This window comes from Pan paniscus, chromosome 1 (assembly GCF_029289425.2).
Source record: "Pan paniscus chromosome 1, NHGRI_mPanPan1-v2.0_pri, whole genome shotgun sequence".
Lineage (NCBI taxonomy): Eukaryota > Metazoa > Chordata > Mammalia > Primates > Hominidae > Pan > Pan paniscus.
Window position 1 is genome coordinate 118970075 of NC_073249.2, and position 27130 is coordinate 118997204.

General features: G+C 39.3%; 1 protein-coding gene across 2 annotated transcripts in view; it reads left to right on the top strand.

The window, feature by feature from the left end:
• The window catches only part of LOC100990756 (mitochondrial adenyl nucleotide antiporter SLC25A24), a 66247-nt gene that overhangs the window by 27295 nt on the left and 11822 nt on the right, over positions 1–27130 (top strand). For both annotated transcript variants that reach the window (XM_003822238.5, XM_055115307.2), the window contains exons 4-7: positions 14021–14132; positions 16131–16289; positions 18607–18759; positions 25367–25474. In XM_003822238.5, coding sequence (XP_003822286.1) covers positions 14021–14132; positions 16131–16289; positions 18607–18759; positions 25367–25474 — 532 coding nt within the window. The remainder of the gene's footprint in view (positions 1–14020; positions 14133–16130; positions 16290–18606; positions 18760–25366; positions 25475–27130) is intronic.

Genomic DNA, 27130 nt, shown 5'->3' on the forward strand with positions numbered 1-27130 from the left:
AGAAGTTACTCACTATCATGAGAACATCAGAATGAGGGTAGCCTCCTCCATGATTCAATTACCTCCCACTGGGTCCCTCCCGTGACATGTGGGGATTATTGGAACTATAATTCAAAATGAGATTTGGGTGAGGACACAGCCAAACTATATCATTTTTGCCCTGGTCCCTCCCAAATCCCATGTTCTCACATTGCAAAACACAATAATGCCTTTCCAGCAGTCCCCCAGCGTCTTAACTCATTCCAGCGTTAACCTAAAAGTCCAAGGTTTCATCAGAGACAAGGCAAGTCCCTTCTGCCTATAAGCCTGTAAAATCAAAAGCAAGGTAGTTATTATACTTCCTAGATACAATGAGGGTACAGGCATTGATTAAATATACTTGTTCCAAATGGGAGAAATTGGCCAAAATGAAGGGGCTACAGGCCCCAAGTAAGTCCGAAATCTAGTGGAATAGTCAAATCTTAAAGCTCCAAAATGATCTCCTTTGACTCCACGTCACACATCCAGCTCATGCTAATGCAAGAAGTGGGCTCCCATGGCTTTGGGCATCTGCACTCCTGTGGCTTTTCAGGGTACAGACCCCCTTCTGGCTCTTTTCACAGGCTGGCGTTGAGTGTCTGTGGCTTTACCAGGTGCATGGTGCAAGCCGTCGGTGGATCTACTATTCTGGGTACTGGAGGATGGTGGCCCTCTTTTCACAGCTCCACTAGGCAGTGCTCCAGTGGGGACTCTGTGTGAAGGCTCCAACCCCACATTTCCCTTCCGCACTGCCCTAGCAGAGGTTCTCCTCAAGGGCTCCACCCCTGCAGCAAACTTCTGTCTGGACATCCAGGCATTTCCATACATCCTCTGAAATCTAGGCAGAGGATCTCAAACCTTAATTCTTATCTTCTGTGTACCCGCAGACTCAACACCTTGTGGAAGCTGCCAGGGCTTGGGGCTTGCACCTTCTGAAGCCATGGCCTGAGCTGTACCTTGGCTCCTTTTAGCCATGGCTGGGATGCAGGGCACCAAGTCCTGAGACTGCACAAAGCAGCAAGGCCCTGGGCCTGGCCCAGGAAACCATTTTTTCCTCCTGGGCCTCTGGGCCTATGATGGGAGGGCCCTTCCTGAAGACCTCTGAAATGCCCTGGAGGCATTTTCCCCATTGTCTTAGTGATTAACATTTCACTCCTTGTTTCTTATGCAGATTTCTGCCGCTGGCTTGAATTTTTTCCTCAGAAAGTAGATTTTTCTTTTCTGTCACATCATCAGGGTGCAAATTTGACAAACTTTTGTCCTCTGCTTCCTGTGGAATGCTTTGCCACTTAGAAATTTCTTCTGCCTGATACCCCAAATCATCTCTCTTAGGTTCAAAGTTCCACAGATCTCTAGGGCAGGGGCAAAAAGCCACCAGTCTCTTTGCTATAGCATAACAAGAGTCATCTTTGCTCCAGTTCCCAACAAGTTCCTCATCTCCATCTGAGATCATCTCAGCCTGGACTTCATTGCCCATATTACTATCAGCATTTTGGTCAAAGCAATTCAACAAGTCTCTGGGAACTTACAAACTTTCCCACCTCTTTTTGTCTTCTGAGCTCTCCAAATTTCTAAGAAGTTCCAAACTTTCCCAGTCTTCTTCTGAACCTTCCTAACTGTTCCAACCTCTGCCTGTTACCCAGTTCCAAAGTCACTTCCATATTTTTGGGTATCCTTATAGTAGCACCCAACTCCTAGTACCAATTTACTGTATTAGTTCATTCTCACGCTGCTATAAAGAACCGCCTGAGAATGAGTAATTTATAAAAGAAAGAGGTTTAATTGACTCACAGTTTCGCATGGCTGGGGAGGCCTCAGATAACTTACAGCCATAGCAGAAAGGGAAGCAAACATGTCCTTCACATGGTGGCAGGAAGAAGAAGTGCTGAGCAAAGAGGGAAAAGCCCTATAAAACCATCGTATCTCGTGAGAACTCACTCACTATCATGAGAACAGCAGCATGGGGTTGACCACCCCCCATAATTCAATTACCTCCCACCAGCTGTCTCCCATGACACATGGAAATTATGGGAACTACAACTCAAGATGAGATTTGGATGGGGACACAGCCAAACCATATCATCTAGGCTGGTATCGAAATCCTGGGCTCAAGCAATCCACCCATCTTGCCCTACCAAAGTGCTGGGATTACAGGCATGAGCCACCATATCTGAACTGTCTTTTGATTTCTTTTGATTTTAACCATCCATTGTTTCTGCTTCTCTAGATAACCCTGACTAATATATAATTGGTATGAAGTGATATCTCATGGCTTTGATTTATATTTCTTTCATGGCTAGTGACTTTTTTTGTACTTTTGGGATATTGTTATTATTATTATTATTATTATTACTAGTGTTTATACTTCTTCAGTAAAAGTGTTAGAAACAATTTTTAAAGGCAGAATGTGACCAGAGTTTCCTGTAGTTATATAACCATCATGGACCTTCCCTCAAGTGCTTAGCCATTAGTGTTACTCATGTCACTCCAAATGTCAACTTGTTTTCTTCCATTTCACTGTCTCTTTGTGTCCCAAACCTGAATTCATGGGAAAAGCATCTGAATGGTGCTTAATATGGTTTGGATATTTGTCCCCTCCAAATCTCATGTTGAAATATGACCTCCAGTGTTGGAAGTAGGGACTACTTGGGTCATGAGAGTGGATCCTTCATTAAGGGCTTGGTAATAGGTGAACTCTATTAGTTCATGAAAGCTGGTTGTTGATAAGAGCCTGGCATCTCATTTCTCTTGTCCTTCTCTCACCATCTGACACACTTGCTCACCTTTTTTCTTCAGCCATGAGTAAAAGCTTCCTGAGGTCTCACCAGAAACTGAGCAGATGTTGGTGCCATGCTTGTACAGTCTGTAGAACTGTGAGCCAAATAAGCCTCTTTTCTTTATAAATTACCAAGTCTCAGGTGTTCGTTTAAAACAACACAAAACAGACTAACACAGTGTTGATTGAAACAGCTGTGACTGGGTCATCAGGGTGTAAGAGAGGAGTCACTGAGTTGAAATATAGCCTCCTACTTACACCTGTTCAGTAGAAGCTGTAGATATGAAGTAGCTGAAGCAGGCATTCCCTCTGAAACATGTGTTTCACATATGTCATAATTATCTTCTGCTCTCATTTTTCTTTTAGGCTTTCGTCTCCATCTCATTTCCCCTGTTTACTCTCATTTTCGTATCTTTACGTTTCTTTCTCCACAATTGTTCAGAAGCTTGGAACCCTTCACTCCAGTTATTCTTTGACTATGCAATTTGTTTCTGTGCTTCATGGCACTTATGGTTTGTAATCCTTGACTTGTTTGTATAGCTCAGTGGTTAGGAGTACAGTTTGGAGTTAGAATGCCTGGGTTGAAACTCTTAATTCTACTCTACTTACTAGTCTTGTGACTATAACAAAATTCTTAGCCTCTCTTTGTCTGTAAAATGGAGAGTATAGTAAATACATGGGCTTGTTTTAAGGATTAAATGAGTTAACATGTGAAATACTTAGAACAATGCCTGGCAAATGCTCAATGAATATTGAGTATTGCTTGCTTTTGTTTAGTGCCATGCCTGTTGTTCCCACTGAGGGCACAGACCATGTGTATCTGGTTAACAGTTCTATGTCCACCACATTTCAATAATGGACTCTCAGAAAATATTGAAGAATATGTTAAATAATGAGTAGAATTATGCTACTGAAAAGGGTGAGTGGAAGGTAGGTAGGGGAAAGGACATATACAGCCCTGGAAGCAGCATATATGGGGAATGGGTCACACAGTGTTTCTTGGTACTCTCTAGACCATAGTGGGCCACCTCTTAGCTAGTGGCCTATGGATTATTTCAGCAGTCTGTTGGAAACATCCATGAATATGATAATAATGACCCATTTGTGGGTTCTAAGAAAAAGGACAACTACAATACTAGACAATAATAGTATGTAAGTTAGGAGGGAAGGGGATGATTTGTATTAAACTGTTCTAAAATTCTTACCTTATTTAGGATGATGGGGTCAGACATTAACTTTAGACTTTGTTATATATATGTGGTAAAATTTCAAGGTAAACCATTGAAACTGTAGTAGTTGAGTATATAACTTCCAAATCAGGGGGGAAAGAAATGGAATAAGAAAATAAATACATAAACATAAGATTGAAACAATCCAATGAAGAGTAGAGAGAAGAGGGAAAAACATAGAAAGAATGAGATAATTAGAAAGCAATAGGTAAGATGTGAGAAATAAATTCAAGTACAGTAAAACTCCACTAAAATGTGCCCTGCAATAATGTTGGGGCATGATTTCCCTTCATCCCCATTCTCAAATGGGGCAGCCTAAATAAAGTTCTTATCCTGTTTCCCTGGGGGTTTGAGGTGGGTGACGAGTAAGTTAGAAGATAATCACCTTCTGATCAGTTAGGACTTTCTCAGTTTAGTCTTCAATTAATAAAAATTAATGTAAATTTCATCAGAAGGCAGAGATTGTCAGATGAAAGAACAAGCAAAATAAAAGTCTTACTAACTGAAAAAAAGCTGGGGTAGCTATGTTAATATCAGCTATGGGGATAGCTATGTTAATATCAACTGTTAATTATTAATAATCTATTAATAATAGATTATATAGTAAAAACATTAATAAAAATAGAGTGTCACTACATTTTAAAATTCAGTATGAGGATATACAATTTTTAAGCTGGTTGATAAAATTCTGGGGATTAATTGGTAAATCCATCATAGTGGTGAGAGATTTTAACACAATTCTTCCTGTATTTGATAGGTCAAGCAGAGGAAAACTTTAGTGAAGACAAAAACTTCTAAATACATAAGCTTGATTTAATGGGCATGTAATAGGACCTAGCATCAAAAAATTAGAAAAAATATTTTTTCTTAGGTATTTATGGAACATGTATAAAAATTGATTTCGTAGTAGGCCATAAAGCCAGGTTCAACACATTTCAAAGAACTGGTATCACAAGAACTACTTTCTCTGACCACTATGCATTAAAGTAGAAGTTAATTACAGACATAAATTATAAAAATGCCAATATTTTAAAGTGTGATATACACTTCTCAACTTATGGGTCAAAGGAAATCGTAAGTCGAAATTCAAGGACACGTTGACTTGAAAACATTAAAACTTATGGAATATTTCTAAGATGGCACTTGTATGAATTTTATAGTCTGAAAGCTTTTATTAGAAAAGAATTAAGTCTGAAAATTAATGTGCTAAGTTAGGGGAGAAAAAATGGAATAATCTCGAAGAAGGTAGGAGGAAGGAGATAATAAAGAATATATAGCAAAGATGCAGTAACAGGATCAACAAAGCCAGAAACTGTTGGAAAAGACAAGCCTCTGGAAAGATTGATGAAGAAAAAAGAGAAATGAGATGTAAATAAACCATGTTCAGTTATAAATAGGCACATAAGGACTTTTAAAAAACTAATAAAATAATATGAATCATTAATGCCAATAAATTTGAAAACAGACAAAGTAGATGAATTTCTAGAAAAATATAACTTACTGGGACTGAATGAAGAAGAAACAGCTGATAGTACCTAAGCAATTGAAGAGATTGGGTCAGTAATTTAAAATTTTCTCATAAACAAAATGTTAGCCCCAGATGGTTCTTGCAAATGATTAAAGAACAGATGTACAAACATTTCCAGAGTGTAGAAGTACACCATCCTATCCTTTCTAGGAGATCATTATAACACCAAAAGCAGACAGTATATGAAACAGGGAAATTAGAGGCCAAGATACCTATGACTTATATGTAAAAATTTAAAGAAAATATTAGCAAACTGAATCAGCCATTTAAAAAAATATACCACAATCAATGCATTCATAAGAGCAGCTTAACAAAATTTGTTAGAAGGCATTAAAGAAGACTCAGTATAGAAAAGATGTACCTTCTCTCCAAATTGGTGATAGAGATTCAATGCCATTAAAAAAACCCACCTGGTTTTTTTGAGGAACTTGTCAAGCTGAGTCTCAAATTTATATCAAAGAGCAAAGGCCTAAGAATATCCAGGACATTCCTGAAGAACTGTAAGGAGCCAGGGGCCTGCCCTATCAGATACCAAGGGTTGTTATTAAGCCATAACCAAGTCAGTGCTGTTTCTACAGAAACAGACAAGTTAATAAGTGAAACATAATAGAGAGCCCAGAAACAGACCCATCCATATTTTGGATTTGTCACGTGAAAGAAGTAGCTTTGCAAAACTTTGGGAAAAGGAGAGTGTGTGCAATAGATGATGCTCGTGCTTATGCAGACAAGAAGGAAATTGGGATACCTGCCTCTTACTGTACACAAACATCAACCTAAACGTGAAAGTTAAACTATAACAGCTTGAGGTGGTGGGGAAGAAATATCTTTATCTCAGTGTAGGGAAGAATTTATTTTAAAAAGAAGACACAAAAGGCCATACATAGAAATGAAAAGATTGAATTCAGCTGCATTAAAAAGATTAAATTCAGCTGCGTTAAAATCAAGAGCATCTGTACTTGGACAGCATAGAGTGGAAAGACAAAGAGAAGGTGTTTGCCAGCTTATAACTTGAAGGATTAGAATGAATGATATAAAGAACTATGTAAATAAGAAAAAGACATACAACCGGTTAGAAAAATGGGCAAAGACATGAACAGCATATTTCACGTGAAAGAAACAGCAGTAGCAAATGAACGTGGTAAGAGATGCTCAACACGTTTAGTAATTTGAAGGGAAATGCAAGTTATACCCACAGCAAGACTATCTTATCTAGGAAGTTTGTCAATACCCTAAATGTTCTGTGGTTTTAAGCTACAGAGTTTGTAATTCATTTATTTATTCAATAAATTCTCAGTGGCAGGCACTGTTTTAGAAACCTTGGTTATAACTTTGAATGAAATTAAAAAAAAATCCTTGCCTTGTGGAGGATGCTTATGTGTGGGGAGTTGGGTGGTGGGGTCAAACAACAATTACATTAAAATAGAAAATAGTGACATAAATAAACCTATAAATATTGCAACCCAGAGTAATATTATAAATGTAAGTAGTGACTAGGACTCTCATGCAGATATACCTCTGTGCTGGGACAAATGAAAGTTTAAGTGTAATTTCCCATATGCAAGTCAAAATAAAAAGTGACACTAGAAAACACAATAATGAATATCTGAAAATTGCATTTTATTTGACTGCCATCCTTTTGCGTCATTTTCATACTAATTATAAAATAAAATTTGTAGGATGCACCAAAGCTTTTTTTAGAGACATCCATTAATTCAATAAATAAATGAGCACCTTCTTTGTGCCAGCCGCTGTAAGAGGTGGCCCAAGGAAGGGAATAAAACAGTCAAAATCCTGGCACACTCAGAGTTTCTCTTAGGAGAAAACAGATACAAATGGCATTAATTACCAAGAAACTTGTAAAACAAGCCAAATATTAATGATAAATATTTGAGTACGGTATGTTAATTTTAAGATTGAAAATGAGGTGCCAGGATTTCTTAAGACTCAAAGGCGAAGATGGCCGAATAGGAACAGCTCCGGTCTACAGCTCCCAGTGTGAGCGATGCAGAAGACGGGTGATTTCTGCATTTCCATCTGAGGTACTGGGTTCATCTCACTAGGGAGTGCCAGACAGTGGGCGCAGGTCAGTGGGTGCGTGCACCGTGCGCGAGCCAAAGCAGGGTGAGGCATTGCCTCACTTGGGAAGCGCAAGGGGTCAGGGAGTTCCCTTTCCAAGTCAAAGAAAGGGGTGACAGACAGCACCTGGAAAATCGGGTCACTCCCACCTGAATACTGCGCTTTTCCGACGGGCTTAAAAAACGGCACACCAGGAGATTATATCCTGCACCTGGCTCGGAGGGTCCTATGCCCACGGAGTCTCGCTGATTGCTAGCACAGCAGTCTGAGATCAAACTGCAAGGCAGCAGTGAGGCTGGGGGAGGGGTGCCCGCCATTGCCCAGGCTTGCTTAGGTAAACAAAGCAGCCGGGAAGCTCAAACTGGGTGGAGCCCACCACAGCTCAAGGAGGCCTGCCTGCCTCTGTAGGCTCCACCTCTGGGGGCTGGGCACAGACAAACAAAAAGACAGCAGTAACCTCTGCAGTCTTAAATGTCCCTGTCTGACAGCTTTGAAGAGAGCAGTGGTTCTCCCAGCATGCAGCTGGAGATCTGAGAACGGGCAGACTGCCTCCTCAAGTGGGTCCCTGACCCCTGACACCCGAGCAGCCTAACTGGGAGGCACCCCCCAGCAGGGGCAGACTGACACTTCACACGGCTGGCCGGGTACTCCAACAGACCTGCAGCTGAGGGTCCTGTCTGTTAGAAGGAAAACTAAGAAACAGAAAGGACATGCACACCAAAAACCCATCTGTACATCACCATCATCAAAGACCAAAAGTAGATAAAACCACAAAGATGGGGAAAAAACAGAGCAGAAAAACGGGAAACTCTAAAAAGCAGAGCGCCTCTCCTCCTCCAAAGGAACCCAGTTCCTCACCAACAATGGAACAAAGCTGGACGGAGAATGACTTTGATGAGCTGAGAGAAGAAGGCTTCAGACGATCAAATTACTCTGAGCTATGGGAGGACATTCAAACCAAAGGCAAAGAAGTTGAAAACTTTGAAAAAAATTTAGAAGAATGTATAACTAGAATAACCAATACAGAGAAGTGCTTAAAGGAGCTGATGGAGCTGAAAACCAAGGCTCGAGAACTATGTGAAGAATGCAGAAGCCTCAGGAGCTGATGCGATCAACTGGAAGAAAGGGTATCAGCAATGGAAGATGAAATGAATGAAATGAAGCGAGAAGGGAAGTTTAGAGAAAAAAGAATAAAAAGAAACGAGCAAAGCGTCCAAGAAATATGGGACTATGTGAAAAGACCAAATCTACGTCTGATTGGTGTACCTGAAAGTGATGGGGAGAATGGAACCAAGTTGGAAAACACTCTGCAGGATATTATCCAGGAGAACTTCCCCAATCTAGCAAGGCAGGCCAACATTCAGATTCAGGAAATACAGAGAACGCCACAAAGATACTCCTTGAGAAGAGCAACTCCAAGACACATAATTGTCAGATTCACCAAAGTTGAAATGAAGGAAAAAATGTTAAGGGCAGCCAGAGAGAAAGGTCGGGTTACCCTTGAAGGGAAGCCCATCAGACTAACAGCGGATCTCTCGGCAGAAACTCTACAAGCCAGAAGAGAGTGGGGGCCAATATTCAACATTCTTAAAGAAAAGAATTTTCAACCCAGAATTTCATATCCAGCCAAACTAAGCTTCATAAGTGAAGGAGAAATAAAATCCTTTACAGACAAGCAAATGCTGAGAGATTTTGTCACCACCAGGCCTGCCCTAAAAGAGCTCCTGAAGGAAGCGCCAAACATGGAAAGGAACAACCAGTACCAGCCACTGCAAAATCATGCCAAAATGTAAAGACCATCGAGACTAGGAAGAAACTGCATCAACTAACGAGTAAAATAACCAGCTAACATCATAATGACAGGATCAAATTCACACATAATAATATTAACTTTAAATGTAAATGGACTAAATGCTCCAATTAAAAGACACAGACTGGCAAATTGGATAAAGAGTCAAGACCCATCAGTGTGCTGTATTCAGGAAACCCATCTCACATGCAGAGACACACATAGGCTCAAAATAAAGGGATGGAGGAAGATCTACCAAGCAAATGGAAAACAAAAAAAGGCAGGGGTTGCAATCCTAGTCTCTGATAAAAGAGACTTTAAACCAGCAAAGATCAAAAGAGACAAAGAAGGCCATTACATAATGGTAAAGGGATCAATTCAACAAGAAGAGCTAACTATCCTAAATATATATGCACCCAATACAGGAGCACCCAGATTCATAAATCAAGTCCTGAGTGACCTACAAAGAGACTTAGACTCCCACACATTAATAATGGGAGACTTTAACACCCCATTGTCAACATTAGACAGATCAATGAGACAGAAAGTCAACAAGGATACCCAGGAATTGAACTCAGCTCTGCACCAAGCAGACCTAATAGACATCTACAGAACTCTCCACCCCAAATCAACAGAATGTACATTTTTTTCAGCACCACACCACACCTATTCCAAAATTGACCACATACTTGGAAGTAAAGCACTCCTCAGCAAATGTAAAAAACAGAAATTATAACAAACTATCTCTCAGACCACAGTGCAATCAAACTAGAACTCAGGATTAAGAATCTCACTCAAAACCGCTCAACTACATGGAAACTGAACAACATGCTCCTGAATGACTACTGGGTACATAACGAAATGAAGGCAGAAATAAAGATGTTCTTTGAAACCAACGAGAACAAAGACACAACATACCAGAATCTCTGGGACGCATTCAAAGCAGTGTGTAGAGGGAAATTTATAGCACTAAATGCCCACAAGAGAAAGTAGGAAAGATCCAAAATTGACACCCTAACACCACAATTAAAAGAACTAGAAAAGCAAGAGCAAACACATTCAAAAGCTAGCAGAAGGCAAGAAATAACTAAAATCAGAGCAGAACTGAAGGAAATAGAGACAAAAAACCCTTCAAAAAATTAATGAATCCAGGAGCTGGTTTTTTTTGAAAGGATCAACAAAATTGATAGACCGCTAGCAAGACTAATAAAGAAAAAAAGAAGAATCAAATAGACGCAATAAAAAATGATAAAGGGGATATCACCACCGATCCCACAGAAATACAAACTACCATCAGAGAATACTACAAACACCTCTATGCAAATAAACTAGAAAATCTAGAAGAAATGGATAAATTCCTTGACACATACACCCTCCCAAGACTAAACCAGGAAGAAGTTGAATCTCTGAATAGACCAATAACAGGCTCTGAAATTGTGGCAATAATCCATAGCTTACCAACCAAAAAGAGTCCAGGACCAGATGGATTCACAGCCGAAGTCTACCAGAGGTACAAGGAGGAACTGGTACCATTCCTTCTGAAACTATTCCAATCAATAGAAAAAGAGGGAATCCTCCCTAACTCATTTTATGAGGCCAGCATCATCCTGATACCAAAGCCGGGCAGAGACACAACCAAAAAAGAGAATTTTAGATCAATATCCTTAATGAACATTGATGCAAAAATCCTCAATAAAATACTGGCAAACCGAATCCAGCAGCACATCAAAAAGCTTATCCACCATGATCAAGTGGGCTTCATCCCTGGGATGCAAGGCTGGTTCAATATACGCAAATCAATAAATGTAATCCAGCACATAAACAGAACCAAAGACAAAAACCACATGATTATCTCAATAGATGCAGAAAAGGCCTTTGACAAAATTCAACAACGCTTCAAGCTAAAAACTCTCAATAAATTAGGTATTGATGGGACGTATTTCAAAGTAATAAGAGCTATCTACGACAAATCCACAGCCAATATCATACTGAATGGGTAAAAACTGGAAGCATTCCCTTTGAAAACTGGCACAAGACAGGGATGCCCTCTCTCACCCTCCTATTCAACATAGTGTTGGAAGTTCTGGCCAGGGCAGTTAGGCAGGAGAAGGAAATAAAGGGTATTCAATTAGGAAAAGAGGAAGTCAAATTGTCCCTGTTTGCAGACGACCTGATTGTATATCTAGAAAACCTCATTGTCTCAGCCCAAAATCTCCTTAAGCTGATAAGCAACTTCAGCAACGTCTCAGGATACAAAATCAATGTACAAAAATCACAAGCATTCTTATACACCAACAACAGACAAACAGCCAAATCATGAGTGAACTCCCATTCACAATTGCTTCAAAGAGAATAAAATACCTAGGAATCCAACTTACAAGGGATGTGAAGGACCTCTTCAAGGAGAACTACAAACCACTGCTCAAGGAAATAAAAGAGGATACAAACAAATGGAAGAACATTCCATGCTCATGGGTAGGAAGAATCAGTATCGTGAAAATGGCCATACTGCCCAAGGCAATTTACAGATTCAATGCCATCCCCATCAAGCTACCAATGACTTTCTTCACAGAATTGGAAAAAACTACTTTCAAATTCATATGGAACCAAAAAAGAGCCTGCATCGCCAAGTCAATCCTAAGCCAAAAGAACAAAGCTGGAGGCACCACACTACTTGACTTCAAACTATACTACAAGGCTACAGTAACCAAAACAGATGGTACTGGTACCAAAACAGAGATATAGATCAATGGAACAGAACAGAGCCCTCAGAAATAACACCGCATATCTACAACTATCTGATCTTTGACAAACCTGAGAAAAACAAGCAATGGGGAAAGGATTCCCTATTTAATAAATGGTGCTGGGAAAACTGGCAAGCCATATGCAGAAAGCTGAAACTGGATCCCTTCCTTACACCTTATACAAAAATCAATTCAAGATGGATTAAAGACTTAAACGTTAGACCTAAAACCATAAAACCCCTAGAAGAAAACCTAGGCATTACCATTCAGGACATAGACATGGGCAAGGACTTCATGTCTAAAACACCAAAAGCAATGGCAACAAAAGCCAAAATTGACAAATGGGATCTAATTAAACTAAAGAACTTCTGCACAGCAAAAGAAACTACCATCAGAGTGAACAGGCAACCTCCAAAATGGGAGAAAATTTTTGCAACCTTCTCATCTGACAAAGGGCTAATATCCAGAATCTACAATCAACTCAAACAAATTTACAAGAAAAAAACAAACAACCCTATCAAAAAGTGGGCGAAGGACATGAACAGACACTTCTCAAAAGAAGACATTTATGCAGCCAAAAAACACATGAAAAAATGCTCACCATCACTGGCCATCAGAGAAATGCAAATCAAAACCACAATGAGATACCATCTCACACCAGTTAGAATGGCAATCATTAAAAAGTCAGGAAACAACAGGTGCTGGAGAGGATGTGGAGAAATAGGAACACTTTTACACTGTTGGTGGGACTGTAAACTAGTTCAACCATTGTGGAAGTCAGTGTGGCGATTCCTCAGGGATCTAGAACTAGAAATACCATTTGACCCAGCCATCCCATTACTGGGTATATACCCAAAGGACTATAAATCATGCTGCTATAAAGACACATGCACACGTATGTTTATTGCGGCACTATTCACAATAGCAAAGACTTGGAACCAACCCAAATGTCCAACAATGATAGACTGGATTAAGAAAATGTGGCACATATACACCATGGAATACTATGCAGCCATAAAAAATGATGAGTTCATGTCCTTTGTAGGGACGTGGATGAAATTGGAAATCATCATTCTCAGTAAACTATCGCAAGAACAAAAAACCAAACACGTCATATTCTCGCTCATAGGTGGGAGTTGAACAATGAGAACACATGGACACAGGAAGGGGAACATCACACTCTGGGGACTGTTGTGGGGTGGGGGGAGGGGGAGGGATGGCATTGGGAGATATACCTAATGCTAGATGATGAGTTAGTGGTTGCAGCGCACCAGCAAGGCACATGTATACATATGTAACTAACCTGCACGTTGTGCACATGTACCCTAAAACTTAAAGTATAATTAAAAAAAAAAAGACTCAAAGGCACAGTCACTGACAGTTTGATTTTTTATAATAGCTGTTAATTTTCCTAACTTCGAGGAAATTGATAGCATGTTTTGAGTATATTTCAAAAGTGCATTCAAATGTTGCAATAGAACATTAAGAATTATCTTCATGATCCACTAAGTGCATGAAAAAAATGGATAATGAATCTATTCATTACCACCTTTTAATATTTTATCTTCAAGTTTTTGTGTTTTGTAGCTCATTGGCAGAGTTCGACAGAGTGCTGAAAGTAGTCTTTAGTGAGCTGGCTGTAATTTTTGGGCCCATTTTTATCTAGATAATTAAAACTATCTGACAGGACCATAAAATGCTTGCTGCCATTTCCAACAACCTATATTTGTGGATGGGGTTTTTTAATTTAATAAAAATATTATGTTAGAAAAGAAACTGTCATTCTGTAAAGTGGCCAATAATGTTAGTTTTATTTATCAATTTAGTTTTGTACTTTGATCACTTTTTTAAAAATTCCAGCATTGATGTTGATGGGACAATGACAGTGGACTGGAATGAATGGAGAGACTACTTCTTATTTAATCCTGTTACAGACATTGAGGAAATTATCCGTTTCTGGAAACATTCTACAGTAAGTCTACTTTATGTATTTATACTTATTTGGAGCTATAAACCATAGGTACAGTTATCACCCAAGAACACTCTGTAACACTTATGGGCCAGGATACCTGAGTCCCAGTAGCTCCTTAACCTGTAGAGTTCTATTTATTCTATTAGGCATAGATTTATAGAGTATTAAAAAAAAACAACCCAAGACTGCATAAATGTCCATTCTGAAAACTTGGAAGAAGTACCACCTTGATGAATAAGCTGTCTAGCTTTTATTGGCATTTAAGTATTCTGCCATAGGGAAGTGTAAAAGTTGTAGGCTTTTACTTTTTATAGGTACTATATTGTCCAAATAATCTCAGCACCTCATGGTTGCTAAGGATCTGTGTCCTTGTTTGGTCAGATTGCCTAGGTTTATCTCTGGCATAAGGCACTTAACAATATTCATTAAAGGTTACAGAATCTTTTTGCTTCATCTGCTTAGCATTTCATACCAGTTTGTTTTCCACAAAACTTTCAAATTTTGATTGTTTCATTAATATTCTGCATACTGATGTAAACCAAGTTCTATTATTGTGCAATCTGCTCCTGAAACCCTTGGGAACTCTCTGAAGGAGTTTTATTTTTGTTTTTTGTTTTTTTTTGAGACGGAGTCTTGCTCTGTTGCCCAGGCTAGAGTGCAGTGGTGTGATCTCGGCTCTCTGCAAACTCGGCCTCCGGGGTTCACGCCATTCTCCTGCCTCAGCCTCCGGAGTATCTGGGACTACAGGCGCCCACCACTGCGCCTGGCTAATTTTTTTTGTATTTTTAGTAGAGACGGGGTTTCACCGTGTTAGCCAGGATGGTCTCGATCTCCTGACCTTGTAATCCGTCCGCCTCGCCTCCCAAAGTGCTGGGATTACAGGCGTGAGCCACTGTGCCCGGACTTTTTTTTTTTTTTTTTCTTTATGGGCTTGTCTTCTACACTTCAGATTTGACTAAATTAAATATGCATTAAATGAAGTCAGGAGTTCACATTGCCACTAGTAACAATGCCTAAGCTTACATAAAGCATTATAAAATTGTTGGTGATTAGTGCCTTCTCAGCTATGAGTATAAGATAATATTATACTAGTAGTTCAGTTGCCTAGCTAAATTGTACACTATGTGAAGTTTTATTTACATAATTCTTACGGTATTTTTTAAGGTAGTTGATAACAGTGGAGACTACAATTGTATCTCCATTTTATTGATAGTAAAATGAAGGAAGAGAGGGTTACTACCATAGGAGAGCTCCTCCCCGTTGCACTCTTGCCTGTAAAAATTTTTCTGCCAAAACAATTTAGATAACAGAATTGTAAAAATATTATTATAGAATTGTTTCTCTCAAGCTATAGTAATGTAGAATAGGTTGAAGGGGTGATGATTTGAAACAATACCTCTCCATTAGCTAAATTTTATATAGAATCTATTGCATGTTTTAAATGATAAGTCAGATTTATAAAAATATTTTTATAAACAGTAGGAAATGAGTTTAGGGGTATTCACATACAGTTTTAATTTTTATTTACATATTTAAAACATATGGTATAAAGTATGATGTGGATATAAATTTGAGATAAAGGAAGTATTGTTTAAGAATTGATGAACTAATTTCTTAAAAGATGTCATCACCAGTTGGTTTTCTAGCCTTATGGTTGCAATAAAAAAGATTGACTATGATAAAATGCTGCCCTTTCATTCTAACCTAGACCAAGAGAAGAAAACATACTGTGCATCTATGATGAATGAAAGAAAGTTGTAACTGTTGGTTTTGTATATTTGTAATTACTGTTTATTTTCATTTCTTGTGAACTGATACTGTACTTTGTTCATTGTGAGTAGACAACTTATAATCTGTGTACTCAAATTGGTTTAGTATAAATTCTAGGGAATGAAGTTCATATTAACTGTGAAATAACGTGATTCTTCTCTAAAACAAAACGTCTTCTGGGATTATTTTTAGCTAAGGCGCATGGGGATCTTTTTTTCATTTTAACAGGGAATTGACATAGGGGATAGCTTAACTATTCCAGATGAATTCACGGAAGACGAAAAAAAATCCGGACAATGGTGGAGGCAGCTTTTGGCAGGAGGCATTGCTGGTGCTGTCTCTCGAACAAGCACTGCCCCTTTGGACCGTCTGAAAATCATGATGCAGGTGAGCTTTATTATCGTGTGTCCAGGTTTGCCCTAAATATTCTAAAACAATGAGAAATGTGGTGCTGTGAAAAAGAAGTTTTAAAATTTCTCAGTAATAATCTTTTATACCCTAAAAAATAAATCTATTTTGTTGCTGTTAACTCTAAATTCAGTCCATGTAAGTATGGCAGTGTACCAAACCTTAAATTGTTAGTACATGTGTGTAATGAACTTTTAATCTTTGGCATTCTATGACTATTCAAACATTTAATTCAAAAAATATCTCTAGCTATTGTTGTAGGATTCTCCTTATTTATAGTTTCCTTCTTTTTAATATACTTTATCAAAAGTAAAGTATTTTTGAAATCTAGAATCTTAGAGCAGCAATGTAATTTTGAAAATTATTCTAAAGCTGAGGTTAGCAGAAAAAGATCTGGCTTTATAGACTGACTTTGCTATTTACTAGCAGTGTAGCATTGGGCTGGCCAGAGTGGAAAGAGAGAATGGAAAAGAATTAATATGTATTTGCTCACTGTGGTAACCCAGTTAATCCTTGCAGCAGCCCAGTGAAGTAGGTATTTTATCATTTTTCCAGGGGGAATCTGAGGCCCAGAGAATTGACTTTTCCTTTACAACAAATGAGAGGGGGAATGCAGTATCTTTGCCTCCAGTGCTCCTGGTTCTCATGCTGCATGAAACCTCTGAGGTCTCATTTTCCTTCATTCTGGGATGGGGATAAGAATATCTAATAAGAATGGTTTAAGAATCAAGCAATATCAGGTATGTGATAATGTCTGGTACACTGGAATAACCTATTGGAACATAGTAGTTGTTTACAAAATATTTTTAAAACTTTGTTATACTTATGGTCAACACTTTTTATATTTGTCTGTAGATTTCTGTACAAAAAGATTTTCTGACGCTGTTTTAAGCCAGCATTCCTTCAGAATGTACCCAAATCTCAAAATTTATTTAGGGGCAAAGCTAATGCTTTAAAGAAAAAGGAGAGGGGATTGGTGTGTGTTTTTCTTTAGGAACAGTAGTAACTTGACTTTTAGAGAACTTGAATAAGCATTTATTTTTTCCTTTGTCCTATTTTATTGTGAAGTTTATTTATTTAAAATAAAATGGATTTCTCTGGAATTTAGTTTCTGCAAATTTGAGGAGTTTCCAAAGTCAACCTTCAGGTTTGATACTTCTCTAGAAAGACTCACATAACTCACTGAAAGCTTATTACCCCTGGTTATGGTTTACTACGGGGAAAAGATGCGGATGAAAATCAGTCAAGTAAAGAAGCACATAGGGCAGAGCTTCTGTTGTCCTCTCCCTGTGGAGTCTCCATGTCTTACTTTCCTGGCACTGTTGTGTGGCACTAGGCATGGAATATTGCAGACCAACCAGGGAAGCTCACCTGAGCCTTTGGTGTGCAGAGTTCTTATTGGGGCCCGTTTTCATACTGGCCACATGGCTGGCCTTCAGAATTCAACCCGTTCTGTGAGTGTGTGTGTGTGTGTGTGTGTGTGTTTAGTGGTAGTCACCCCTTTTATGTGAGCTGAAACAATCAGAAGAATAGCTGATTTGTTTAATTATTTTTGGTGTATTGGACTTAATCAGTTTTTATCTGTAGGTGGTCATAAGGTACAGTATTTTTAAGTGACTACCACATCTGTAGTATAAGCCAAGTAATTTATCAGTACTCACAGGATGGGTACATGTTGTAATGAATTTATTGCCTAGAGAGGGCCTCAAAATATGCCAAAGAGGGTGCAATTTTTATTTTTGGTTTCAGGCTGTATGCATTCCAGTGTTGGTAGCCCTGATATACACAATATCCAAACCATTTCAGACCCATTTACAGTTCATGTCTGTACTACTTCTTGAGGAGAGGGAGTAACATATTACTTTAAATTATATGTAATAATATACATACATTAAATTATATGTAATAATATAATATTATCTGCAGTATCCTTTTTTATTTCTCTTTAACTGAGCTTGTTCATGTTTCAAAGGGTGATCCATTGCCTGATACATAATTTAGTTAATATTATCTTATGAAGGTTGTTCATAATTTTAATATTCTTCTTGTCTTCTCTCTCTGCTTTCTCACACTGAAGATACCAATTATTCTTAGTTTTAGAGTCAGAGACAGGCCTCTAAAATCATGGCAATACTCCCTCTCATCATTATATATATTTTTCAACCTTTCTGTATTTTATTTTCAAATATATCTTCTTGCAGTTAGAAACGGTATTGAAAAAGATTGTGTGGTTGTTTTAGAAAAAGTAATAGTAATATGCCACCAGCATTTTATATCATTCTGCTTTTATTTTTAGGTTCACGGTTCAAAATCAGACAAAATGAACATATTTGGTGGCTTTCGACAGATGGTAAAAGAAGGAGGTATCCGCTCGCTTTGGAGGGGAAATGGTACAAACGTCATCAAAATTGCTCCTGAGACAGCTGTTAAATTCTGGGCATATGAACAGGTAATTGTTATCACCCGTGGAATTTATTAACAAAGAGGAGTTAGTAAACGGATTCAATAAATGTTAATGTATAATGCTTTTGGGATTCTTGTTTTAATACATGATAATCTTTCACATATACTCTATAAGGAGTATCACTTATAGGAGATTAGACTAAATAAAATCAGAGATTTCTCATGACCAAGTTATGGGATTCTTAATTCATCATATTATTTATAAAGTTTTTTTTTTCTAAGTAGTTCTTAAAGGAAGGGTAGAATTTTAGTTTATTCATTCTGAATCCTGAGCAGAAGCAGCACACTAACATAAGTTTTATGAAAGTGTCACAATCTAACCTCTGGAAGGAAAACTTATAAGTTGAAGTCCTTTGTGTAATTTGACGTTGCTGTAAAATTGAGCTGAGTTTGGAGTGACAGCTCCATGAAGGCAGGGGCGTGGCTTCTTCCCCATGTACTCCAGCACCTAGACAGAGCTTGGCATGTGATAAGTTTCAAGCGAGTGTTGAATGAGTCAATGAATGAACAAATGCATTTACCTCTGAATCACTTCTCTGTCGGCTTTTGTTAACTTGGATTATTTGAGCTATTGCTTCAGCCTAACTCAATGTAAAGGGGAAATACAGAGGTAAGTTTTAGAGTTTGGGTTCTCTTTATGGTCATTAGCAGAACTGTCTAGTTGAGCAGCCACAGATTATGTTTTCCATTATTTATTCCATCATTGTTTATCAAGGACTGTAAGGGCCTTGAAATTCAACTCCCCCCCCCATAGTTTTTGTATTATTCCATGTAGATTTTAGATAATTCTGGAGAGTGTTTTGTTCTTGAGCAACAGAATACTCTTGAGAAGATTACGAAGTCCAGTGGTATCCTTTTCTTTGCCTAAGAAATAGAGAAGCAAAAAAAAAAAAAAAAAAAAAAAATTAAAGAAAATCTAGTCTCCAGGATTTTAATTAGAACCTATCCTTGGGAAGGCTATTTTCCTTATATGAAGGTTTGAAGATTCAAATCATGATTATTAAGGGCTAATGTTTGAGATACCCTTAGGTTATTCTGACCACATACTTGGATTTTATGATAGGAAAGCCACAGCCTAAAATAAATAAATACTCAATGCAATTATTTCAATATGCAAGAAGTTTGGTATTTTTGAAAAAGTCCATGGGTATTGCAAGCAAATATGCACATTTTGCTTTATGTCATTTGTCAGATTCTTACCTTGGATACCACCAACAGGCATCCTCTGCTTCTGTCCACCCAAGCTCCTTCCTGAGACCTCTTTATAGTATTGTGATTTCTGCACACTAACTTTCTTAGACATGAAGAGAAAGCTGTCTACACAGTGTGGTGTAGTGTTCTTATGGGCTCTGGACCTATGGTGCTGTTTTCTCTCCTCCTGCTGAAGGACCATTCATCCCTCGGGGCTCTCTAAAAGCCACCTTCCTGTGACAAGCATATCCTAAGCATCTCAACCAAAGCCAGTTCCTCCCCTGTGCAGCCTCCCTCGAGTGCTGAATTGCAGAATATCCCATTTTTCATTGGATGATGGAAAACCCATTGTTTTCCCAGTGGATTGTAAATTACTTCGGGGTAAATAGGCTGTATATATTCTCAAATTTCCCAGAGTATGTAACTAGGTCACTTTTAGATTCAGATAGATTTTGTTCCTTGAATAGCTAGTACTTTAGGAAACTAAGAAAAAGATCTTTTCAACCTGGTATGTAGCTCTGTCAAACACATCATCAGTATGGGGTAAACCTGTGTTCTCTGTGGGTTGTCATTACCATAGTAGTGTCATTGTATCATTGACAGTGTAGTAGTGTGGGGTAGTGTTCTTGTGGTTTCAGCTGCCATCTCTGTACTGACTGCTTTCCACTCCAACATCTTCCTCTTTATCTCAACACTGTAGGTCTACCTGTGTACTGTGTGTTTCAGCATCTCTGCTTGCATGACCCAGGAGTGCCTCCCACTCAATATGGCCACCATGCATGGTCATCTTTCTGCTACTCCCTGTCTCCTGACCCTGCTCCAGCAACACAGACAGACACCCTTCCTCTTTCTATATGTCATATGGTGGGGAATGCCCTTTAGTACTTACTCAGGAGTTAGTTCCTCTGGGAAGCCTTCTCTTCTAGTTTCCTTTTGTTACAGCACTTTCACGTTGAATTCTGACGTTCTCTGTACTTATCTGCTTTGTGAGACTGTGAGCTTCCTTAGGCAGTAGCTACTTGTATTCTTAGCACCTTGCCCAGTGCCAGGAAACCCTTATTAAGTAAATGAAAAGACAGAACTGACAGACTGGAATTTGAGCTCAAGCTTGCCTCAATCTCAAGCCATTAAGATGAAGGGGAGCCAGGCGTGGTGGCTCACGCCTCTAATCCCAGCACTTTAGGAGGTAGTTTGCTTGAGCCCAGGAGTTCAAGACCAGCCTGGGCAATGTGGCAAAACCCCATTTCTACAAAAAATATAAAAATGAGTTGGGCGTGGGGGTGTGTGCCTGTACTCAGGATGCTGAGGTGGGAGGATCACTTGAGCTCGAGAGGCAGAGGTTGCAGTGAGCTGGGATCACACCATTGCAATCTAGCCTGGGTGATAGAGTGAGACCTTGTCTCAAAAAAAAAAAATAAATAAATAAAGGGGAAGATAAGGATTGGAAACAGAAGGAGCAGCATGTGGACAGAAATGTAGGCACAAGAAGGCATCACTCACTGAAGAGACTGAAAGTGGTTCACTGTGCCTCAAGAGTGGTGGAGTGTGTTTCCAGAAAGATAATGATGAAAGAGCTGGACAGATAACAGGGGCCAAATGTAATAGGAGTCTGGATTTTATTCTGAATATGGTAGGGGCTATTGTAGCATCCTATATAGGGAAGTGAAATGAGTACATTCACATTTAAGGAATATCAACCTGAAAAAAGAGTGGAGACATTGTTGGGGGAGAGTGAGGTAGACTAGAGGCAGGGAGAATATTTAAATAATTGAGGTAAGAAATGATGAGCACCAGTATAAGGTGATGTCTTTGAGGAATGGAGAAGGGAATGAACTGAGAAATATTTTGGAAGTAGAATCAACAGAACTCACTGACTGACTGGATATGGAGGTGAGAAAGAGAAGAGTCAAGAATGATATTCTAATTTCTAACTTGAGTGACTGCATTCAAAGAGAATACAATATCAGGTTCCATTTTGTGCCTGCTGAGTTTGAGATGTATGGGACATGTACAGGGAGCTGTCCAGTAAGCAATTGGATATATCAGCTAGCCATTAAGAGAGAGATCTTTGATAGAGAGGTTGTTGCTGAGTTGAGCCATTGGAATGGGCAGGATCACTCAAGAAGAGCTTATAAATGAGAAGAATTCTAGGAATAAGTCCAAAGGGAGAAGTAAAAGAAGAAACTTGCAAAGGACACTGAGAAGAAATAGCTCGAGGGATGGGAGAAAATCCAGAGAGAGGGATGGCATAGGAGTCAGTGGAAGAAAACGGTTTCATGGGGGTCAGTGCTACTGGGTAGTGAATATAATAAGAGTATCTTTTAGGATTTCTCAACCCAGAGATAGGTAAGCTTAGTATAAATGCTTCCGTGAAGTAATGAAATGAGAAACCATGCTGAAATGAGCTTAAAGTGAATGGGAGGTGAAGAAACTTGGACAGTAGAGACACATTTTTAGGGAGTTTGACAGTGAAGAGAAGGAAACTAGAAGAGGGAGAGGGTGATAGATAAGAAAGATGTTGGGTGGAGGGGATTTGTTTTTTTGTTTTTTTTTTGTTTTTTTTTCTGTTTGTATGTTTGTTTGTTTTTGAGATGGAGTCTCACTTTATCACCCAGGCTGGAGTAAAGTGGTGCAATATCATCTCACTGCAACCTCTGCCTCCTAGGTTCGAGTGATTCTTCTGCCTCAACCTCCCGAGTAGTTAGGATTACAGGAGTGCACCACAACACCCAGCTAATTTTTGTATTTTTAGTAGAGGTGGGGTTTCACCGTATTGGCCAGGTTGGTTTCAAACTCCTGACCTCAAGTGGTCCTCCCGCCTCAGCCTCCCGAAATGCTGGGATTGCAGGAGTGAGCCACCGTGCCTGGCCTGGAGGGAGGATTTTGATTTGACTTTAATGTGCCTGTTGCTGAAGGAAGCATGTCAATACAAATAAAGAAGTTGAAAACATAGGTAAGAGAGGTTGATTAACCCAGTAGGTGTTTCAAGGGAGTTTTTGTGTAGGGAAAGGGAGTGGGAGGTGGAAAGGGGCTGGGGGAGACAGGTTCTATCCAGAGACTGTTAAAAGGATTAGCCTTTGATTACAAGAAGAACTCTTCTTATACCTGTTTGGGAAGAAAAAATATGTGAGTAGCTGTGGATAATTTTGCAGGAGGTGGGCAGAATACCAAGATATTCTGCCTGGTGGCCTCTCTACTCTTCCTTGAGCTCCTGAGAAAGGATGTGATCTGAGAATGAGGAAGGAAGTGGTATTGGAAGCTGGAGAAGAATGGAGAAGATCAAAATGGTTAGTCTAACAAATGGGAGAGAACTGAGATAGACAAAAGGATTTCAGGGTGGTTTTGAGGGCTCAGTTAAATCTCCTTTAGGAAGGTTCAGTTCTGTAGCCTTGGCAAGTTACTTAAAGTCTCTGTGACTATTACTTCATCTCTAAGATGGGGATTAAGCTTGGTGACTTAGTTTTACATACCAGGCACAGTGCCTGACTTTTTGGCTCTGTCCTGAAGTCTTCCCTTTGTATATGGTATGTTTCGGGGAATAGGAGCCTCAAGCACTTATCCTTTAAATATTTATCCTCCATCAGTCACTAAATGTTTACTCTGTACTTTTGACAGGTGCTGTGGGGGTCCAAGGTATAAAAGGTACCTTCAAAGTTACTGTTAAAGTGCAGGAAGGTTTTTAAGCAAATTATGTTTAATGATTTTGACAATCTGACATGCAGGAAAATTAATAGGGCCTATGCAGAAGAGGAGTTTTATGTAACACTCTGTAGTTCAGGAAACAGAGCCCTTGGAAGCAGTGATCTCTCTGGGGAGGAATGTCTGGTATTTGGGAATCTCATGAAATGATAATATACTTAATTTTTATCATGAGCAGCAAAACACAGATTTGCTAGGAGAAAGTCATCGTATGTTGTTGCATTGGGCACTTCAGATCCCAGGGAACAGAAACTGGCTGGCACAGGAATGGGCATCACTGTGGGGATGGATCATGTAGGGGAAGGATCCCTGGAGAAGTCCAGGAGGTGAGACTTCCCCCTTCCCTTCTCCATGCATGAGTCCACTTCTCTCTGTTGACTTTCCCCTTGTCCCTCTGGTGACAGCAGCTGCTTACCTCTGGAGACCCCCTCACATTTCTGAGAGAAGGAATCTGGCTTGCCTGGCTAATTCCCATGGCCTATGTTTGGGCAGAATGTCTTAGCAAGTTGTGTGAAGATAGTGTATTCATATATTAATAATAATAATAACATGTACTGAACATTTGCTAGGTGTTCAGACCTGCACTAACCGTGTTACAAGTATTATTTTTTTGTAATCCTTTCCATAACCCTGTGAGGTAAGTACTGTTATCACAGACAAGGAAACCACAATGTGGACCTGTTCATGAACTTGCTCGAGGCCACGTGGCTCTGGAGTTCCAGCTCAGGTCTGCCTGACTCTCAGTCCCATGATATTAATATACTGGCCAGTCACTATTTTGGCTGTATTGGGGTCATATTTATACCCTTGGTCCAGTTAGCTATGTTGGGTCACTTTAGTACTGATAGCCAGGGAGATGCTGGGCTTGATAGGTTAGTATAATTGTATGTATTACCTACAAAAACTGTTTTTATAAATTGTTTTGTTAATATTTGTTTGTCACCTATTTATTCATTTTATTTGCACTGGTGAAAATAAACTCATCTTTTAAAAACTGTGGGGAAAATATCCAAACGTTGTGAAAACTTGATTAACCTTGTATTTTCTGTACATCTGGGGAAGAATGCTGTTATGCTGTTTCAGCAAAGGAGCAACTTGGTCCAATCTGGGAGACATCTGTGTTTTGTGGAAATCTGACTTGAAAACCACTGTCCAGTCACTGCGTGTATTAGCATTTAGGCCTTGCTCTTCTGCTATGTATTATTAATGTAGTGTATACATTTCGAGACACATCATCACATTTGTCAATTTATTGATTTCTAGGAGCTGATTTGTATTCTAGGATTGTCTAGTTGGCTTGGGCTGCCATAAAATACCACAGTGTGTGTGGAATCAACAACGGAAATTTATTTCTAACAGTTTCAGAGGCGGGAAAGCCTAAGATCAAGGGCCAAGCCAGTTTGATTTCTAGTGAGCGTTCTCTTCTCAGCTTGTAGACAGCTGGTGTGTGCTCACATGGTCTTTTCTTGGTGCACATGTGAAGGGGGAGAGAGAGAGTGGGCTCTCTGGTGTCTGCTCTTATAAGAACACTGATCCTGTCATGAGGGCTCCATCCTCATGACCTCATAACCCTAATTACCTCCAGAAGCCTCATCTCCTAATACCATCACATGGGAGGTTACAGCTTCAACATATGAATTTGGTGGGGGTGCAGCTCAGTCCACAGCAGGTAGTAATGTGCATTTTAAAACTTGTTTATACAGTACAAGAAGTTACTTACTGAAGAAGGACAAAAAATAGGAACATTTGAGAGATTTATTTCTGGTTCCATGGCTGGAGCAACTGCACAGACTTTTATATATCCAATGGAGGTGAGTACCATTGTCAAGTCTGACTGTGTGATGGTGTTCGTGTTGGTTGTCTATTGCTCTCTAACAAGTTATCCCAAAATTAACAGTTTAAAACAAGCATTTATCATCGCACAGTTTCTCTGGGTCGGGAATCTGGAAGCAGCTTAGCTGGGTGCCTCTGGCTCAGGGTTTTTCATAGCCCACAGTCAAGATGGTAGTCAGAGCTTGGAATCAGCTGGAGGCGGATTCCAAGCTCACTCATGTTGCTGCCAGGCCTCACTGGCTATTGGCTGGAAACATCAGTTCCTTATCACGTGAGCCTTTCTGTAGGCTGCCTGAGTATCCTCAAAACACAGTAGCTGGCTTCCCTAGAGTCAGTGGTCCAACAGAGAGAGAGAGAGAGAGAGAGTGCCTAAGATGAAAGCTGATATCTTTTGCCTCTTCTGCTGTATTCCATTGATCACACAGACCAACCCTGGTAGAGTGTAGGAGGGGCTGGTATAATGGTGTTAATAACCGGAGACAAATATCACTGGGGGTCACTTTAGAGGCTGGCTGCCACTTTAGAGGCTGGCTGCCATTCCTGTCCAAAGAGTTTCTGTACCATAAATTTAATAATGGAATCTCAGGATTTGATTATATGGTGATTATCCTAATTAGACATCCTTTCATTAGTGCATAGGTTGGCAAAACACAGACCTACGGACTGTTTCATACAGCCCTTGACCTAAGAATGCCTTTTACATTTTTAAAAAGTGGGCAACACAGGAAAAAGCGAGAAAGATCTAAAATCGACACCCTAAGATCACAATTAAAAGAACTAGAGAAGCAAGAGCAAACAAATTCAAAAGACAGCAGAAGACAAGAAGTAGCTAAGGTCAGAGCAGAACTGAAGGAGATAGAGACACGAAAAACCCTTCCAAAAATCATTGAATCCAGGAGCTGTTTTTATGAAAAGTTTAACAAAATAGACAACTAGCCAGAATAGTAAAGAAGAAAAGAGAGGAGAATCAAATAGACACAATAAAAAATGATAAAGGGGATATCACCACCAATCCCACAGAAATACAAACTACCATCAGGGAATACTATAAACACCTCTATGCAAATAAACTAGAAAATCTAGAAGAAATGGATAAATTCCTGGACACATACACGCTCCCAAGACTAAATCAGGAAGAAGCTGAATCCCTGTATAGACCAATAACATGTTCTGAAATTGAGGCAGTAATTAATAGCCTACCAACCAAAAAAAACCCAGGACCAGACAGATTCATAGCCAAATTCTACCAGAGGTACAAAGAGGAGCTGATACCATTCCTTCTGAAATTATTCAAACAATAGAAAAAGAGAGATTCCTCCCTAACTCATTTTATGAGGGCAGCATCATTCTGATACTAAAACCTGGCAGAGACACAACCAAAATAGAAAATTTCAGGCCAATATCCCTGATAAACATCAATGTGAAAATCCTCAATAAAATACTGGCAAACTGAATGCAGCAGGACATCCAAAAGTTTATCCACCATGATCAAGTTGGCTTCATCCCTGGGATGCAAGGCTGTTCAACATATGCAAATCAATATAACGGAATTCATCAATAAATAGAACCAGTGACAAAAACCACATGATTATCTCAATAGATGCAGAAAAGGCCTTCGATAAAATTCAACACCA